Source organism: Notechis scutatus, chromosome 2 (assembly GCF_049901735.1).
Source record: "Notechis scutatus isolate UNSWTSFEM ecotype Mainland chromosome 2, rNotScu1.2, whole genome shotgun sequence".
NCBI classification, from domain to species: domain Eukaryota; kingdom Metazoa; phylum Chordata; class Lepidosauria; order Squamata; family Elapidae; genus Notechis; species Notechis scutatus.
In genome coordinates, this window is record NC_142010.1 from 166,396,554 (window position 1) to 166,416,568 (window position 20,015).

The following is a 20,015-nucleotide window of genomic DNA, read 5'->3' on the forward strand; positions in this document are numbered from 1 at the left end:
CCAATAGCAGTGAAGGTTTGGGTTAGGGTTAGGGACACCAATGTCACAGCTTTGACTGTAGTGGATATTTTATCCGCCTGTTTTTCAGTAAGTTCTTCCAATGCATTCAGAATTAAAGCTGTGCAAGGTCGGCTCACTTTTTGGGGGGCTCTGCCTGGTATAAGCTCTGGAAGGAATTGCTGTTTTAAAGTAAAGGGTAAAGAGATGGGTGAAAGAATTGCATTTCCCCATCTTTATTTCTTAACAGATGTTAGGAACTTTTTTTGAGTAATATTTAAAACCTTGATATCAAATCCAAATGACTTATGTATCTAAAGTGAAAATATTGAGGACTTGAAGCCACAAATAAATATATAATGCATAATGAGGAACTTACAATGCCACAAATAGGACTGATGTACTGTAACTACTACTCATGCTTAACACTATACATACCAGGCTAGTTTTCACAGGGAATTTAATATTTAAATCATAAAACTATTTATGAAAGTTTAAGTCATGTCTCAAAAGTCACTATTTCCCCATCCTATTGCATAGAATTACTCTCATTAATATGAATATTAGTGTTAGAAAAGGGTAAGTTGAATAAGTATAAAAAATATATTGGTTTACCTTTCGTCTATTCATAATAAATTATTTTCTCAAGTAGCTTATTTCAGCTTTCCCTAAATTAGATCCTTCTAGATTTGTTAAAACTACAAATCCCTTTACATCAACTATTCAGTTGGGGATAGCAAAATTTGCCATTCACCATAACTAATAGTTCCTTGTTAAAAAGGCTAGTACCTACAGCCAAAATAATTAAAAGAGGATTTTAAAAGAGGACAAAAAGGAAAACAGAACAAAATTCATATGTTTGGATTTGTGTAACAATTTGTTTACAAAAATTAGTTTTACTTTTCCAACTAAGTTTAAGTTAAATGGCTCATGTAGTGACCTCCACTGACTGGTAACACTAATCCAATTTAAGGTAGTGATTTCAAGCCAAATGATTCAGTTTAAGTCTCTTTTGCCAGATGGAAGTAGGGGTACTTACTTGTAGGGGTACTTCCATCTGGTAATTTAAAAAAACACTGCTTCAGTCCAGAATGTCTTTTGGACTGTCTTTTCTGAACAATGTCCTTTAGAACAGTATAATAAAGTAAACCTGAAATGCTACCATACTGAGGATGCTGATCTGTTGACTAACATTCTCCAGAAGCCTAAACTTTTTGCTGAAAACTACTTAGTCCACAACTACAGTTTATTCAAGTGGCTTAATTCCCTAGGTCCTACACATCCTAAATCATAAGGTCACCACCCTGATTGGGCTTAAGACAAGCCTGTTCCTGCAAACTTAATAAGGCCTCCAACATAGGTCTCAAAAATCATTTTTCAAGCAGCTTAAATGTTATGGTCATTTCCCCCGAAAGATAAAGATTCAGGAGACAATAATCCGTAAACTTCTTCCTAATTAAGTGAAAAGCTCAGTTCATACCAGGGTAGTTCCATTCTTGTGAGATTGTCATGGGGCACTTTTTAATACAAAAAACAGGCCCAGAAGGCAGCAATGCAACTCTTACATAGCTCAATCCAACAGATTCTCAAGCGCTGCACATGGAAACTGGGATGAAAGGCTACCTTCTGTTTGAGGTGCCCCAAAGATATACCAAAAGAGCTCTTGCTTTGAGCCTCTCCAAAGTTGAAACAACTAGAGAAATATGTCTTATAACTTTGTGGTTTTGTTATTTCGGCTGAATGGCATTTCTAATGCTGTTTTTATGAGCGCCCATAAAGAAACAATTACTTTATGAAACAGATATTATAGGAAGAGGGTTGTGTTAAGTCTATGGTACCACTTTCCAACTAACACATTTTATTCTTAACATGCATAACCTGTAAGTAAGCTGCATAGGAATGGCAAGGCTGATATAGGATTTAAACTGGGAGAAGTGGGAGGGGAGAAGGGGGGTAGAAAAGAAAGGGTGGTTATGCAGATGGGAGTTATATCTGAGACAATTGAAAGTAATTATCAATTAATAATTGCTAATGTGTTAAACACCCACGTTTGTTGAGACCTTCTGAGATTGACTGAAAACTCTGATGTGAGCTCAACATTTCAAGTTCAGTTGTGCTATTAAAGTCCCACTTTCCCAAAGCAGTCACTTTGAAGTCTGCTATAGAGATTTGTGGAGGATTGAAATGCTGATAGGTTTGTCTTGGGTTTGAAGGCTCAATAAACACAGTAAGTTATTATCTACATCCATTATGGAGATGAATATTAGAGACCCAGGATGCCACAAACCGCTTTCTGTTCCAGAATAATCACTTCTGGAAAATGAAAACTACCCCAAAATGGCAGATGTACCCTTCGCCTCAGTGGAATATATTTAAGAACATCTTACTGAATGGCAGAAAAATATCTAAAATGAAATATATAAACATTTTTAATAAAAAACACATTATGGTGCAGTCTAATAAAAGGCTGTTTAGTTCTAATGCAGGTAGAAAATCTTTTTGTTACAGTTTTACAAAGAATGGCCTGTTTTGCAGTTCTTTAGGCAATAACTCTTATCTGTAGGATTCAAAAAGAAGAAAACTTGAGGAGTAGCACAATTTGACTGGAATTGTGTGGCCTATCTTTATTGTGTTGAAAGAAATATCCTTCTGGGTTCAGTTCCAAGTGGGGAAAAAGACACTTGGAAACATGGAGGCTGCTTGGAAGGTTTAATGGTGGACAGGACCACATGGCCTGGAGCTCCAGAGAAGGATGATCACATGCTTCAAGGTGAGAAGAGATCAAGAAAAAAGGACTGAGTTGCTGAGAGTGCCTGGGTTTTATACTCTCTGTTGGAATTTGAATTGGAGCTTGTATTCTAATTGTAGACTCCCAGGGGCAACTCTGTAGGCTGTCCTGAGTTCCAGGCTTGGTCTAGCCTTGCTGGGTGATTATGCCCTTGAAAGGGCTTTTGGCAATTGCTATAGCTTTACCTGGAGTCCCTTGTTATGTATTCTGGCCCAGGCCTTAATGGCCCACCCATTAACAAAGGTGGGGGTAAGATTCTGCTTCTGAGGTGAGTTGCTGCTTCTTGAGTTTCTACTCTTTTTAGGGGAAATATTCTGCCTTTTTAATATTTCCTAAGCTATTTCAATTTTCTAGGAGAGGGGTGGGTGCTAACTTCCTACAAATGTGTAAGAGGAGAAACAGCAAGAGATAAACAGAGAAGGGATTATCTTCTCCTTTCTGCAATTTTAAATTGGCATTCTTTTCTTGTGGATTATACCTTTATTCCTGTTTACCATTAATGATAATCTGCATTTTAATCTTATACTACTTATGATCAAAAAAGTGGTCTTCTAAATTATGAAAACACTGATCTTGTCCCCTGGAAGATTCTCTTGATCCCATGATGTTCCTTTAATGTTCCTATGATGTTCCTTTAATCTCTGCACCCACCCTCCAGCGGTTGGGATCTGCTCTTGGCCCAGTGGGGTTGACCTTGGCCCCTTAAGACCTTCTCTGTTCCTGCTGTTTATTCCCAGTAGCCCTTACAGGTAGTCCTCAATTTACGACCACAACTGACCGGAACTTTTGTGTTATTAAGAGAGAGAGTTAAGTGAGTTTAGCCCATTTTATGATTTTTCATGCCACAGTTGTTAAGTGAATCACGGAAGTTAATAGCATGGTTGTTAAATGAACCTGGTTTCCCCACTGACTTTGCTTGTCAGAAGGTCTCAAAAGGGGATCCCAATAAAAAAGAATATTTGTAGCTCAGAGTTGAAATGAGGGGGTCCTCATTTCAACTCTGAGCTACAGGTGATCACATGACACCAGGACACTGCAACTGTCATAAATATGAACCAGCTGCCAAGCATCTGAATTTTGATCATGTAACAATGTGGATGCTGCAATGATCATTAAATGGGAAAAATAGTCAAAAGTCACTTGGTTCAGTGCCTTTGTAACTTTGAACAGTCACTAAATGAATGGTTGCATGTCAAGGACCACCTATATTGACCTGCTGAAACCAATGAAGAACATGTGCTAAAGCCTTCCAATGCTAAAGATCTCAGAAAGACTTGTCCTTTTAGGACAGAGGTCTCCAAACTTGGCAACTTTAAGACTTGTGGACTTCAACTCCCAGAATTCTCCAGCCAGCTGGCTGGAGAATTCTGGGAGTTGAAGTCCACAAATCTTAAAGTTGCCAAGTTTGGGGACCTCTGCTTTAGGACAATTTTTTTCCTTAGTTCCCTGCAGGCTTGCATTGTTCTACCTGCTTTGCACATGAACATTTGAAAAGAATTTATCATCACAACTGAAGTAGTTTGCTTAACCCATCAGAGTTCTGGTTGCCTAAATCCATTGAAGTGCCCAGCAGTCTAACCTCATTAGAGCCTTAATCAGCTAGTTATCTTAAACTGCTTTATAATGCATGCCTTGAGAATGTCAGATTTCCCTACCATTTTATTAGTTTAATAACATATTAATGTCTTTTATGCATTCTGATGAAATTTCATATGCATATAGGCTTTTGGTAGGCCATAATATAAAGACTAATTACAAGTAGTCCTCACTTAGTGACCATTCAAAATTACCATGGAGTCATGCCAAAGCTACTTACAACCTGGTCCCAGAGTTCTGATGGCCACAGTCCCCCTGTATTTTGGATGCTTGCCAACTGGCTGGCATTTACGACTGTCACAATGTGCTACAATCACATGACAACAATTTTTTGGCATTTTTTACTAATTTCTGGGGGGGGGGGGGAACTCCATTGAAGAAAATGGGTTTGCTTAATGACCAGTACAAAAAGGGTCATACAATCGGGTGTGACCCATTTAATTACCACCAAGACATATGACTAATTCTGGGCTCAATTATAGTAGTAGGTTGTGGACTACATGTACCAAAGGGAACATTTTCACATTGGACTCCTGATAACTTCACGAATAGAGCCATGCCATTTTCCATGCTTTTTTTCTTTTTCTTTTTTATTAACGTTCATTAGAATATAAAATACACATTTTTTAAAAGATCATAAGGGAATAGAGAAAAGTGAAAGGAAAGGAGGCAAGGTTAAAAAAAAACCTTCAATGTCTTCCAACTTTTTTCAGTGCAAGAGAGTAGAAAATACAGTTGCAATCACAACTTTTTGCTTTCCATATTTAGTATTAGCCATTTCTAAAACACAGTTAATCTAATAACCAAAATCTAAAATCAAAGTTTCAATTTTTGTTGTTAAAGTTCAGAAGCAGTTTCCAAGTGGAAACAAACTGGATATGATCTTTTGTTTAATTAAAACAGTTAATTTAGACACTTCTGCCAACTCTATCACTTTTTTTTATTCATTCTTCCACTGTGGGAATTGACATATTTCCATTTTTGTGCAGATAGGATTCTCTCAGTGCTCAATGTATATAACAATAAATTTCCTACTTTTTCCCCAAGTTTTTATCTAACAACTCTAAGAAAATAATTTCTGGTTTCAATTTTATATTTAAAATTCTGAATCCTTCTTCTTTTTAAAAATGTTTTCCAAGCCTGTTTTTCCTACTCTTAAACAATGAGTATCAAGAGGAAACAGAAAGATGAGTATCCACAGAAATATTAGAGTAGTAAACTTTGCCATGCATTTGCTATATTAGGCTTTGGGTTCACAGATTTGTGGGCCAGATCATGGAAGAAATTCCAATATAACTTGCGGTATCAGTTTCTTGACATGAGTGACCTTGAAAGTCTGATACAAATAGACATTCAACTGTTGCTTTTACGTTCATTTATTATACTTGTATAATTAAACTGTTGTCATACCCAACAGTAGCTTACTTGCTCTTTAAACATATAGTAATTATTTTTCACTACAGAATGCATACTTCAAAATTTGAGGGCTTTTTTCACTTTGTTAAAAAAAAAAGTAAGCATGCCAGATGAATATTAAATTTAAAAAAAATATTTCTGCGCCATTTGGATTAGTTCTATGATCACATATTGTTTTTGATAGTACAAAGTCTTTGTGCTGGACCTGATGTTCCAGAAGATTAGCAACTGAAATATAACTTTCACTGAAATGATTAAACAGTTGGACCCCTTTCTCTTCAGTTTTATATCTCAGCCTTTTTAACACAAACACATGCTAAAATTACTGCATCAAAGGACTAGAGACATGTTTCAGCCTATCCATATTTTTAGTTGTATTAATCTTTTTAACCTCAGGCCAAGAACGTTCACCATTTTCCATTGTGAAAAACTTGGCTTCTTCATTTGTTTTCCAAAAATATACATGAGATAAACATATATCCATAAACACTCTTAACGTATTCCATAAAAGGTTTGAAACAAATCAACATCTTTTTTTTTCTTTGTGCAATAAAACTTTTTTTCTCCTGGCAAGTTTATACCTTAGTTGATAATCTACTGTTAGTAAAAAGTTGCTTGTTTTTCACACCATCAGAAGTATTTTATTAAACATATTGAGCTTTCCATGACCAAATTATGGCTTATGCTTCAAAATATAATTGATAATTGACAGCCATTATTGTGATTTAAAATAATTCTTAGTCCTTCAAATACATAAAGGATCCTTTCCACTGAAAGAGGTGAGAGAAATTTAATATTGCGTTGTTTCAACCCACCTTATATACTAAACTGCAGTGTCACAAAACTTAAATATGAACAATATATGTGGAAATATAAATTTACTCACCAAGAGCTTCAGTTTTAAATGGTAAAATGGCAACTGCATTTTGAATGCTATTCTGTCCTACAATATATGTAGGACAGAATAACATTCAAAATACATGTGGCACAGTTAATTACAATCATATTCCTTCTTATTTTCTATTTGCATCCCTTTTCTTCACATCTCAAGGACTGTATTATAATCCTCAAAGCAAAAGTCTCACTTTCTCATAATGGCCATACGTTTTGAGAATACAGAGGTCATTTGTCATTATTTTGGAGATTCCCCTAGGAAATCACTAAGTCAAAGTTTTAACATTTATACCTGTTTAGTCTAAACAAAGACAACCAGCCACAAACAACTATTAAACAAGTTTAGATTTGATCAACATTTCAAGTGTTTCAGAACATATAACGGTAGGTGCAATTCCAAAATAGTAACATCACATCTTGCTTAAGCAATTTAGGTGCAAAATATTTTGCAATCATTTGGAACTGGCCTCTAACTCCTCCCCCCCCCCTTTTAACTCCTGCTAGAAGAGGCAGTTTCCTTATGGTATGAATACACAACTTGAGAGTATTTTGTCACAAGCCATCTCCACAAAGAAGACATCTAACCCAACTTATATCTCCTTCGTACTTTTTGCAATGTTGACTTTTTGAAAGCAGAGGGGAGGAACCAAAGGACTGGATGAAAAGGACTTCTGACTGTTCACAGAGTAGCATACAGCTTTTAGCTCTTGGCAAGGAGTCCCCTCCAAACTCTCTGCATGGTAGGAGAATGGGGAGCTGCTTCCCAGATCAGGTATCTGTGATACTGCTTATAAACTCAGCTTTAATCCAGAAGGCAACCACGTCTCTCACCCTCAGCCCAATTATTTAGGCCTAACGTTAGCCCACAAATCTTGGGAAGGGAAGCTCAGCCACATTAACCAGTCTCTGCAGACATTTTAAAGTTAATATTGTAAACATTATTAAATGTGCACTTTTATTAAGTTATTCTCATTAACAGTTGAATAATGAATGGAATAAAGTCAGCCTTTATGGTACAAACTGTGGATATAAAATAAATAGCAATTACTACTTTGAACTGTTAACATCACTTCAGCTAGGGTTAGGCAGCTCCCTGTTTTGGGAAGTACTTTGAAAGTGCACAGAGATGGTCTGTCTTTCATAAACAACTGAGTCAATAAAACATCTTCATTTAGGCTTTCTAATTCTTGTTTACAAATTTTGAGGGCACATGTTCAAATTTTGCAGAGTGGACACATGCACCAAACAATTAGATGTTCCATAATACAGCTATAAGATCCTCCCGAAATTCCACCTCAAACCCAGTTGAAATCTTACCCCTCTCCTTGCCTCCCAACCATAAAACTGAAAACCACAATATATAAACTATATAAAACATTGGACTAAAAACTCCTGACTCCTTGGCCTTTCCTCTCCTCTCCAAAACAAATAAAAATCCCATCCTATCCCTAAAAACCCGCCCCCCCCCCTTGTGGACTTCAACCCAGGTCCCCCCCCCTCTCCAGCCGCAGGCTGGCTGGATCTGGGAGTGAAGTCCAAGTCTTAGCCAATCATGCTTAAACCATCTTTACGGATTTTACATTAAATGTATAATCTGATACTATGGTTCTCTCCACTCGTCCCCTTTACGTCAAACAGGTAAGAGACCTGTTAAAATCCCTACTGAACTACGGTATATTTCAGCTCAGCGACATAAAAAACAGATCCCACGAGCTTGAGTTCAGCCGCCGTAAAGCAGTTTGTGCAAACGTATGTTGCAATCAAGAGGCGGAGCTGCTGTCTCTGGACAACAGCTGCCAATCACAATGACGCACAAAAGAGCCGGCTTCAAATCGTTTCTTCGGACGAGCCAGCCGGACCGTACCATTTTATCTGGGGGGGGGGAGAGAGACGGGCCACCTTGACCCCTTCCTATCCTCAGCGGCAGTCTTGCTGTAGTAGTGCAGCCATTTTTTTATGTTCGCTATTCATGCAACTTCGTCTTGCTGGGAAATCCTTGAGAGCCAGAATGCACCACGACGAGGCTAGTGTGTATTGCACCCCAAAATACATTGCATTTTGCTACTCCATACGAAATAAATTAATGACGCAATAGCATTTTTAGATTATTATGTGCAACTAAGCACCGACAACTTCCATTCTATTTGCCTTGAATTACGGGGGGGCAATTTCTGGCCATTAGTGGCATTCCAAGCAGGCCTGAATCGCGGTCTTCCTCCTCCCAGTGCTTTTCACCTCTCATTACTGTGGCTAGTGGAATCCTGAAAGGTTGCCACAAAAAAGTGTGTGTGGGGTGGGTGTTCTTATTTTCCAAAGCACCAGAGAGCAGGACAAGAATGGATGGAAACTAATCAAGAAAGAAGCAACCTAAAATTAAAGAGAAATGTTCTGACAGTGAGAACAACCGACCAATGGAACCGCTTGCCTTCGGAAGTTGTGAGTGCTTCATCACTGGAAGTTTAAAGAAGAGACTGGACTGGCATTTGTCTGAAATGGGTGTAAGGTCTCCAGCTTGAGCAGGTGGCTGGACTGGAAGACCTCCAAGGTCCCTCCAGCTCTATTCTGATTGAATATAGAAGTTGCCCAGAGGCAGCGGAGCCAAGCAGTTGAAAGCTCGCCCAGAGCTCCGATTTGCGCAGAGAAGGAGGCGCCGGCCCTGCGTCAGCCGGGACAAGGCGGGACTTGTGACACTCCCTCGGCCCGCCCTACCGGCCAACACGCGAAAAAGTCTGCGTTACCGGCAGCGTCGGACGGAGGCTCCTGCGGGCTGCAGTGGCCCCACAAAGGAGCCGGGCCTTGTGGAGCGCAAATAAAGGAAGAAGCCTGCATTGGAATCCAGGCTCTTCAGCCGTGCCGAAGAGAGAGGAGTGGACGGAATGAGCCTTCGGCGGGAGCCCAGCCGGGCACACAGGCGCGAGGCGAGAGGGATGGCCCGCCACAGCACGGCTCTGCATCTCGTGGCCGGCGGGTGAGTAAGGCTACGGGCGTCTGAGCACGACCCGTCGCGGGGATCCTGCGTGTGGGGCCCAGCAGCATTTGCTGCAGCGCAGCGCAGCACAGCGCAGCCGGCTCGGCTGGCAAGAGCAGCGTGTTCGGATGAGGCCAGAGCACGTGCTTGCCAGCTAGGTGACCCTCGCAGTCCTGGGCATCTCTTACTAAGCATGGCGGGAGTTCTGAACACCACTGTTAAGTATTGCTCAAATTTGGCTGGGGCTGTGTGCCGCTATGAATCAAGTGACGCATAACTTTTGCACGAACTTTCGGCAGATTGGAGGTCTCGTTCCTTGGACAGTGTGCAAATAGGTTCCGGATCAGTTGCTTTCTCATCTGCATTGCTGCTCAGCTTTCGTTATAGCTGACTTAGGATTTGTTGCACACCAGCTTCTCCGTTGGTGGCATGAGAGTTAAAATGAGCCGGCAGCGACTCTGAAAGACTCCCAGAGTTTTCGTTCTCCCCTACTCAAGTCGGAATGAATGCCGCTGGTAGGAAATCTTCCAAAAGTTTTTTTTTAGCCAAAGGTATCCTTTTTCATCCTGCTCCCCTTGCCGCGTTTGGAGAAAGAGACCGGATAGACTGTGAACACGTGGGCAGCTTTTCAAGTGCCCACTACTGTGAAATCAATAAGAAATAAATTTATTTTGCCCAACTTAGAGGAGGTTTTAACTACACCAGTGATGTGGGTGTGATTAAAATTGGCTATGAAATCAGTGTACGCCTCCCCTATGCCTTCCGCGATTCTCCCGCGTTAACCTATTCTTTGCCGATGGGCTGTTAGAATAGAATATAGAATAGAATACTTTATTGGCCAAGTGTGATTGTGGACACACAAGGAATTTGTCTTGGTGTAAATACTCTCAGTATACATAAAGAAAAGGTACATTCAATACGAATCAAGAATCATAACGTCCAACACTTAAATGATAGTCATAGGGTACAATCAACAATCAAATCACACTAGGAAACAGTCAATATAAATCGTAAGGATACAAGCAACAAAGTTACAGTCCTACAATCACAAGTGGGAGGGGATGGGTGATAAGGAGTGATGAGAAGATTAACAGTCATAGTAGTGTACACTTTGTAAATAGTTGATCAGTGTTCTATCATTTGTAGCTCTGGCAGTTCTTCAGAACTGTTGTGTTTTATTTAGAGATTTAGAAATGCTGGGAATTGCTCTGAAGCTCAAGAAAAGCTCGTCTAGAGCATATGAATGCTCTAAAATGCTAATGTCTTCCGAGACAGCAGGCATAGGAACTAGAAAGAAGGAAGGGTCTCAGGTCAATGCAACTGGTTCCTTTCGTTTTGCAGCATTGCTTAGAGCAAGGGTCTTCAAACTTGGCAAGTTTCAGACTTGAGGACTTCAACTCCCAGAATTCCTGAGCTAACATGACTGGAGGAGGAATTCTGGGAGTTGAAGTCCACAAGTCTTAAAGCTGTCAAGTTTGAAGACCCCTATCTTAGAGCAATAAACAATGAAAAGTAAGTTCTGAATGCTGAAAAAATGCTGAAAAAGAGGGCTAGATTGCATATTTGGAGAGATGTTAAAATATGGGGTAATTTGTGGATGGCTATCTGACATGTTCAATATATGTGTGGAGATTGCATCTATGCCTGCAGATTAGAAAAATGCTATTATTGATCCCTCTAGACCAGTGGTTTTCAATTTAAACAACTTTATGGAATCTATTCCCAGAATTCTGGGAGTTGAAGCCCCCACATGGCTTAGTAGAAGGAATATTAATTGCCATTTTTTGCAGCATGAGTTCCCAGTATGACTGCTGGAAAATTTGTAGTGGTGAATCATGCTGTTCCAGTTTTCAAGCCATCTGCTCTTCTGACCCACCATATTTGTCAAGGGTCAGCAATTAATTTTCCCAAGGGGCCACATGAGAAACTGGGGCCGTTGTGAAGGGCTGCCACGCTGATGTTCCACTGGTCCACCCACCCACGATACCTGCCCCCTTCTTCTGCCACCCACCTCCACAGGCCAAATGTAGCCCGTGGTCTGCCCAGGTCTAATATTTCTGCTATTTTGGGGATAACATCCCATGAGGACTGAAAAGATTTGATCCTCAAAGATAAGTTACCAAGTTTTATCAGTGAAAACCAAACATAAATATAAACTCCTTGATAGCGTATTCATTTGAGCAGAGGAAAGAGGAGGGATGGATAGGAAGAATCTGAATAACAGTATTTCAGCATTTTTCAGCAAAGAATCCTCTAAATACAAATAATATTTTTCTGCTATAGAAATTACTCTGTCTAGTACCATAGAAACTGTTACCATGGTGCCTATAATCCTGCGCTACTGTTTCTACTCTCTTTCCAAATAAAATTAATATTGGCCTGCATATGACTGGTTTCCTAGTCTGATCTATCTTGAAGAGCTGACCTGGTCATTGCCTTACAATTAAAGTTCCTTTTACACACATATCAAACTATTTCTGGAATCCCATTTCTGCAGCTACATTTATTTTACATTTGGGCTGCACAAATCCTTACAATAGCAAGGTGATATCCAAGAGACATAGAAAACCCACATTCTTTCCAGTCATCTAGATTGAAAGGCAAATTATATCCTTTGGCAAAGTATTGTGGGGAGAGGATTGGATGGAACATTTCGGCCTAACCCAACACATGTTTTACATGGCACTTTCCTTTGTGTCATGCAATTCAGGTAGTCTTTGATTTACGACCACAATTGGGATGGGAATTTATGTCACTAAGTGAGGTGGTTGTTAAGTGAGTGATACCCGATTTTGACACTTTTTGCTGTAGTCGTTAAAAGAATGCTGTGGTCATTAAGCAAATCCAATTTCCCCCATTGATTTTGCTGGTCTGGGAAGGTTGCAAGCAGTGATTACATGACCACAGGACCATGCATCCAGTGTAAAATACATCGTTGGTTACCAAGTGCCTGAATTTTGTTCACATGAACACAGAAATGCTGCAATGGTCGTAAGTGCAAGGACCTATCATAAATCACATTTCGGAGCATTATTGTAACTTCAGACAGTCACTAAACAAATGACAGCAAGTTGACAACTATACATTGAGCTGTATGGACAGCAGCACAGCATAGCTGTACTGTGAAGGCACCTAAGAGTGTATTGTAAAGGGAAGAATGATTTATGCTGAAATGATTTCCTACAGCACTGAGGAGGGAGGAATGGCAAAGAGAATGTGTGGACAAATCTATTTCTCCACTAGTAATTGATTATACTTTTATTGAAAAGCTGCACTTGCTACTACTCTCTCTGCTTTGCACTGCCTGATATCTGGAAAAAAAAACCACCCTTCAGTACTGCATAGTTAATTATAATTTCTCAATATAACTTCCCACCTTGCTTGCGACATTAGTTAAGTGAACCACTGTAATTGTTAAATTAGTAACACAGTTGTTAAGTGAATTTGGCTTCCCCGTTGGCTGCTTGTCAGAAAGTTTGTAAAAGGTGATCACATGACCCCAGGACACTGCAATTGTCATAAATATGAGTCAGTGGCCAAGCGTCTGAATTTTGATCATGTGACCATGGGGAAATGCTACAACAGTCATAAAAGTGAGAAACGCTCACTATTTTCAGTGCTATTGTAACTTTGAATGGTCACTAAATGAGCTGTTGTAAGTCGAGGACTACCTGTATTACAAAATTTAAAAAGGTTTTTTTTCCTCTCCATTCTCCATCTTTCCACACGATCTCAAGTTGATTTTTCTGTTATCTGGCTTAGAGCTACCTTTTGGACTTGACGTAATCTCTGTCCAAACTGTGGCCTTATGCAATATTCATTGTTGATGACCCTGGAAATTAGCCTGCAGGGTTTTGGGGTTGTTTTTTTGGTCTTACGGTACTATATTAGAAAGCAAAGAGCCTGCTGGCATCATTTCTGATATCCTAGGTTAATTAAAACACAGAGTAGAATCTTGTGCAACCAAAAATAATGCGACAGGTTACATTTCCCCCCTTTTTTTTTCACATGTTGCTAGTTACATATATACAGAGGCGTACAATACCAAACTTGTGAACTGAATCCTTCTTAAAGTCCTTGGATCAAACCAGGGCCCTTGGGGTCTCTTTAGATTCCGCACTTATGAAATCGCAATCAGTCCAAGGGTGTTATGCCACTATTGACCCTTTCGCCCTTTCGTCTTCCTTTGTTTCATTCTGCCTGTGGAAATGCATGTTCTCGGAAGATACATTAGAAAAGGAATATAACTCATTTGCCATCTCATGGCTGCAGGCTTTCCTTTTCTCGTGTTATGAAGGACATGTTTTCTCTCTTGCCTTTTGCCTCCTTCGCTGAGATTTTCTCTGTCCCCTTCCTGGATATCATACCTTCATCTCACCTACATGCATTCCGTTCCTGCTGAAGAGACTTTAGATCAGGGGTGTCCAACCTTGGCAACTTTAAGACTTGTGGACTTCAACTCCCAGAATTCCTCAGCCAGCTTTGCTTTAGATCCTTCAGTCCAATGGGCTATTTTACCTCTGACCACACCAGCGTTGTTACTTTTGGTTCCATGATTGGCCACTCTTTCCTTGCTCACTAAGGGAATGGTGAGAAAATGTGTAGTCCAGATTTTATTCCATGCGACTACATTTTCTTGCCGTTTCCTTTTCTCTCTGGAGCCAGCTTGCAGAGGCCAGCTTAAATGGAGGCTGTTCCTATAACTGCTGTTCCTTCTTTCTGCCCGCCATACTTCTGCTAGTGTGGGGCAGATGGCTACAGAGGGGAAGGTCAGAGAGTCAGCAAGAGTTCTCCATACTGCCAGAGATATTGGAATTACCAAGTTTTGTCTTAGAGTGTTAAGAAATATCCAGCAATTATAGAAGCCCAAATTATGGTATAGTGAAGTAGAAAAAGAGTTGTACAAACAGGCACCAAAAAGTCGTTTCTAAACCTGATTTTTTTTTACTAAACACAGGCAGATGAATGTAAACCTATCCAGTTGCTAGTCAGTAAGACTTTTTTCTTAGCAAATCACAGGATGAAGTTGAGTGTTATGATTAAGAAGCTGGACTAGAATCTCCGAGATTGTGAATTCTAGTTTTACTTTGGGCATGAAACACAGCTGGGCCGGTCTCTCTTTTACTACAACCCACATCACAGAGTTGTGCAAAAAATAAGAGGAAGAAGCATTCTGTATACCATCAGTTCCATAGTGCATAGGGCCAAAGATTGAACAAAAAGATTATTTATTGGACTACTACTGATTATTTACTGGGGTAAAGAACAGTTGCCAAAGTGCACAGTAACAGAAATCCTGCAAGCTGTGGCAAGACATGCAAGCAGCAAAATAAAACTCATTGAGCAATTTCTAGAAGCAAAGTTCACAAGTTTGGGTCTTTTCCCCCCCCGTTGGCATCTGCTTGGAACCACAGAGCCAAGATGTCAGCATGTTAATCAACTGCAAATCTGAAAACGTGACGCATGGTAATGTAGCAGAGAAACCCATGGAGAAAATAAAATTATAGGAGAGAAATGAAAATGGTGAGAGCTGCTGTGTCAATCCTGGTGGACATAATCACACATATTCCTACTTTTCCAATAAGTTTTCTTTTGATTATCATTCTTAACTGAAATGTCTGATCTCTTCAAAGAATAAGATGTTTTAAATATAGATGCATTAATTGAGCTTGCAGTCAGAATAAAATGAGGGATTCTTGATGCTTTTTCTCTATCTTCATCTCAAATTATCTTTGATAACAGAAGTTTATTGTTCTTTTGGTTAATATACCAAACAATGAATGATTAAATTTTCTACTGAACTTAACAGATAGCAGGTATACTTTGTCCCTAAATATATGCTCGATCAAAAGTCCATTTTGACAATTTGGGTGTGTGTGGGGGTAATACTATGCTAAAGACTGCCTCTCACCCTTGATTGGTGAAACACGTTGATTGTGCATTTCTTTTCTCTACTTCCACAGATTAGGTGGAACAGCAGGAGCCATTTTGACTTGCCCATTGGAAGTGGTGAAGACTCGCCTGCAGTCTTCCACCTTGGCCCCAAGACCTGTTTGCCTACCTGCAGTACAGTTGCAAGGAGTGAATGGGACATTTGTCCGCCCAGGACTCCCCAGGATTGGCTTCCTTGAACTACTAAGGTGAACAATGTGGGAGAACAGATCTGTGTAACAGGGGAAACTTTGCTGAGGTTCTCAGGAATTTCTAACTCTCTTCTACCTTGAAAGAGAGGACAGAAAGTAATGTGCTCATCTACTCCTTTCTGAACAGAATCATTCTAGAGAAGGAAGGGGTTCGCTCCTTGTTTCGAGGCCTGGGACCTAATCTTATTGGAGTTGCTCCTTCCAGGTAAGATGGATTGAGGGAACAGGTAGTCATCTCTGATGATCCAAGCATAACTTTACAGAGCTTCTTATATCATCAGAGAGTTCAGGTCCTTTTGATGCATGGCCACAGCCTTTGTATTTTTTTTCTTGGTTTGTCATCCAAATTCAACCTTGCTTAGTTTTTGAGATGCATTTCCCCCTTCTACTTCTAGGGCCATTTATTTTGCTGCATATTCGGGAACTAAGGAGAGACTCAACACGGTGCTTATGCCAGAGTCCAAGAAAGTTCACATGATTTCAGCAGCCTGTGCAGGTAAATTAATATGCATACAAATATGAGTTGCCACTAATTATTAAGTACCTTAAGCTTAGTGAATGATCAGTATATACGTCAGTATGCATCAGCCTTTTTACTGGGGAGGTCCCTTTGAAATAATGTCCAAGTCTTAAAAGGAACTTTATAATCAATGTTTTATGTTGGTCCTTTTGACTTTTCTTCATCTGCTTCATGCAGGCATCACATCTGCCACTTTGACCAATCCTATCTGGTTAGTGAAGACTAGGATGCAACTGGAGCGGAGGTAAGGGCAGTGGGAAATGCACCTGTCAGGACCCCATTTGAGTCACCTGCTTGGATCATTTCCAGGCAACATAGAAAACCAGCTTTTAAAACAACTAACTAAATGTAAAAGAAAACAGGGAGATTTGTCAACTCTTACAACTAATCAGAGTTCATATAGGTAGTCCTTAACTTATGACCACAATTGGACCCAAAATCTCTGTTCCTAAGTGAGACTTTTAAGTGAATTTTGCCCCATTTTATAACCTTTCTTGCCACAGTTGTTAAGTGACTCACTGCAGTGGTTAAGTTAGTAACATGGTTGTTAAATGAATCTAGCTTCCTCATTGACTTTGCTTGTAGGAAGGTTGCAAAAAGGGTTCACGGCACCGAGACACTGCAACTATCATAAATATGCATTAGTTGCCAAGTGTCCAAATTTTGATCACTTGACGGTTGCAACAGTGAAAAATTGTCATAAGTCATTTTTTTCCAGTGCTGTTGTAACTTTAAACGAACTTTTAAATTGAGGACTACCTGTAGACTATCCTGTGCTTAAAACACAACATTCAGAATTCTAGGAACTCCAGCCTTTTTTTCTTTTTTAATTTCCCTCAGAGTTACAAATAAATACTGGGGCATTTCAGAAGCTCAAGATATGCATAATACCTTTGCATGGTTACAATTTCAGTTCTTACGGAGTCCCTCCATGCCGCCTGAGGTCTACATTATGTAAAATAGTAAAAACTGTAGAAATTACACCAGTTTGGTATAGTGCAGCATTGGCAAACCTTTTCGGCATCAAGTGCCAAAACAGGAGCGTGCATGTACTGGAAACTGGAAGAGCTGAGCCTCCGGTTTCCGACACGCGCATGTGCGCCAGCCACCCCGTCTTCTGGTTTCTGGCATGCATGCACACGTGAAGACCAGCTGGCCGGCCCACATTCACACGCCGGAACCTGAAAGAGCAATGGGCATGCCCGGAGAGATGGCTCTGCATGCCACTTCTGGCACATGTGCCATAGGTACGGCATCACAGGTATAGTGGTTAAGGTGCTGGCCTAGAAGCCAGAAAACTCTGGGGTTCAAATCCTACCTTAACCATGAAAGCCAGCTAGGTGACTTTGGGTCAGTCACTCAGCCCAAATCACCTCAGAGGGTTGTTGTGGAGAAAATAGGAGGAGTAAGGAGTATTATGTATATCCAAAGCCTTGAGTTATTTATAAAAGTAATTCATTTGGGATAGAAATCCAAGTAAAGAAAATCCTCCAAAACAGTTTTTTTTTTTTTAAATGGCTTGATTTGTCTGATTTAAACAGGTTCCAGAATGTGGGTTTTTGAATTCAAGTTTTAGCTGCAGCATGAGATACCCATTTTTAGCATTGAAAAAGCATAGCCAGCAACATGGAAGCAAAATCGAAGCAAAATCCTTCCTTCTTCCCCCCAGGGGCAGAAACGAGAGGTGCACCAGTGCCCTTCAGTGTGCCATGCGTGTCTACTACAGAGAAGGTCTGCGTGGCTTTTACCGCGGGGTTACTGCCTCCTATGCTGGTGTCACTGAAACAGTGATCCACTTTGTGCTTTACGAGGCTTTGAAGCAGCAGCTCAGGGAACACCAGCTCCTCTTGACTCCATCGGTTGTCTTATCGCCCAGTGGCCAAGACTTCTGCGGGCTGATGGCAGCAGCGGCTGTCTCCAAAGCATGTGCTTCATGCATCGCCTATCCCCATGGTGAGTTGCTCTGAGCTCCATGCTCTCCTTTGAAACCCATCGGAATGTAACAAGAGTAAGCTCATCCTTACACTCATTTTTTGTTTTGTTTTCCGTAGAGGTTGTTCGGACACGGCTACGCGAGGAGGGATATCGTTATCGCTCCTTTGTGCAAACCCTCCAGCTTGTGGCCAGGGAAGAAGGCCCCTTGGCTCTTTATCGTGGACTTTCAGCTCATCTCCTTCGTCAGATCCCCAATGCTGCAATCGTCATGGTTACCTATGAGCTGATGATTCACTTGGCAACCAAAATGTGACACTTTTCTATTCTTGCCAGGTGGCTTAAAGGCTGTTAAAGGCTTTGAAGGGGAGGATGGTTTAAATGGGTAATTTCCCCATTCCGTAAATCCTGTAAGAAAAGCCTGAAAAGTTAGGAGCCTTCTGTAATGGGTGGTTTTGAAGGTCTGATAAGTGAAAGACACGTTCAGCTGCTCTCGGTCTTTATCAGATGTTTAAAGGCATGGACAAAAGAGCCCATACTGATCACAAACCTGGACAGGTGTGGAATGTTTCAAAGAAAACATCTCTAGCAGGGGCTGGCAAGGTCTCACTGGCTAGATGATCATTATGCCCATCATGCAGTTTAGTGCACTGAAAGTGTTATGCTGCACACTTCGTAGAGCTGGGTCAACTGAGTGGGAAAACAGTTTTTAAGAAAAGCTTAAAGGGAGACTAGGATATTTTATTGGAAGGAGATTGGTGATTTGGATCTCAAAATTGAACTCTCCCTCAGTATCGGGCAACGATAAAACCTTTACAGATACAGCAATGTTTCTCTTTTGAGCCTACCAGAAGAGCAAATTGCTGATTCTCAGGCAAGGGTCCCCAACCCCTGGGCTGCAGACCGCAGCCTATTCCGAACTGGACTGCACAAGCAGCAGGTGAGTGTGCGCACGCCATGGATGACACTCGCCCTCATGCGCAAAGCAACATTTGCACAAGCGTCATAGGCCCGCCACTCATGCAAATGGCACGTCATGCACGCTCGCACTCACCCACCACTCTGAACCATCCCCGGCTGCCAGTCCTCCAAGCTGGAAAGGTTGGGGAAGGCTGCTCTAAATGTTGGGGGGGGCATTTATGCCTTCTCACTTCATGTTTTTCTCCATGTTCACAGGAAACAGTGACATTAAGGACTGCAAAACAAGGTCCTTGAGATGATGCTGTTCATGGACTATACCTTTGTGTTTATCTTCTCAGGCTTTGTTTACATTTATTGGTTTGTAGATTTTAACCTCCCTAGCAGGAGGGTAAAAAGAAAATCAAGTGGAGAAGAAATATGTTGGCAGCTATTATTCAGAATTCTCCATGTGGGAGAGAGCTGTACAAAGTTGGTGAAGAGAATATCCTGCAATGGGACTCTAGCACGCCCTCCAGTTGAAAGCTTGTGCTTGTATTTCTGTTTGTATGAGGTTTTTAAAAATGAAAAAAAAAAGTTACGAATAAAAATGCAGTTTGTTCATATGCACTGTGACATATTTTAAGAAATGAAACCAGGCTTTATGCTAATTGGATAGATTGATTGGGGGTTTTATCCCACCACAATTTTGCAACTCTTAATATTTATCATAAATTAATAAAGAGAAATGGAAAAGAGTGACTTCCCTTTTGACTATTTCAGGTTGCATCCACAAAAGGAAGCTCTGGCCTAGGAATTTCCACTTGTGAAATTTTTTTAAAAATCCCATGGATTTCTCAATTC

General features: G+C 40.5%; 1 protein-coding gene across 2 annotated transcripts; it reads left to right on the plus strand.

The window, feature by feature from the left end:
* The first annotated feature begins 7,413 nt into the window (after positions 1-7,413).
* On the plus strand, positions 7,414-19,909 carry LOC113417167 (solute carrier family 25 member 36-A-like). 2 transcript variants are annotated; one of them, XM_087957304.1, is made up of 7 exons: positions 7,414-7,463; positions 15,623-15,799; positions 15,930-16,007; positions 16,198-16,298; positions 16,500-16,566; positions 17,992-18,275; positions 18,374-19,909. In XM_087957304.1, the coding sequence occupies exons 1-7, from the start codon at positions 7,429-7,431 to the stop codon at positions 18,568-18,570; spliced, it is 939 nt and encodes a 312-aa protein (XP_087813430.1). In that variant the 5' UTR covers positions 7,414-7,428; the 3' UTR covers positions 18,571-19,909. The 2 variants fall into 2 exon arrangements, with proteins under 2 accessions (XP_087813430.1, XP_026531189.2); XM_026675404.2 differs by lacking the exon at positions 7,414-7,463 and adding an exon at positions 9,401-9,659.
* Positions 19,910-20,015: the final 106 nt, after the last annotated feature.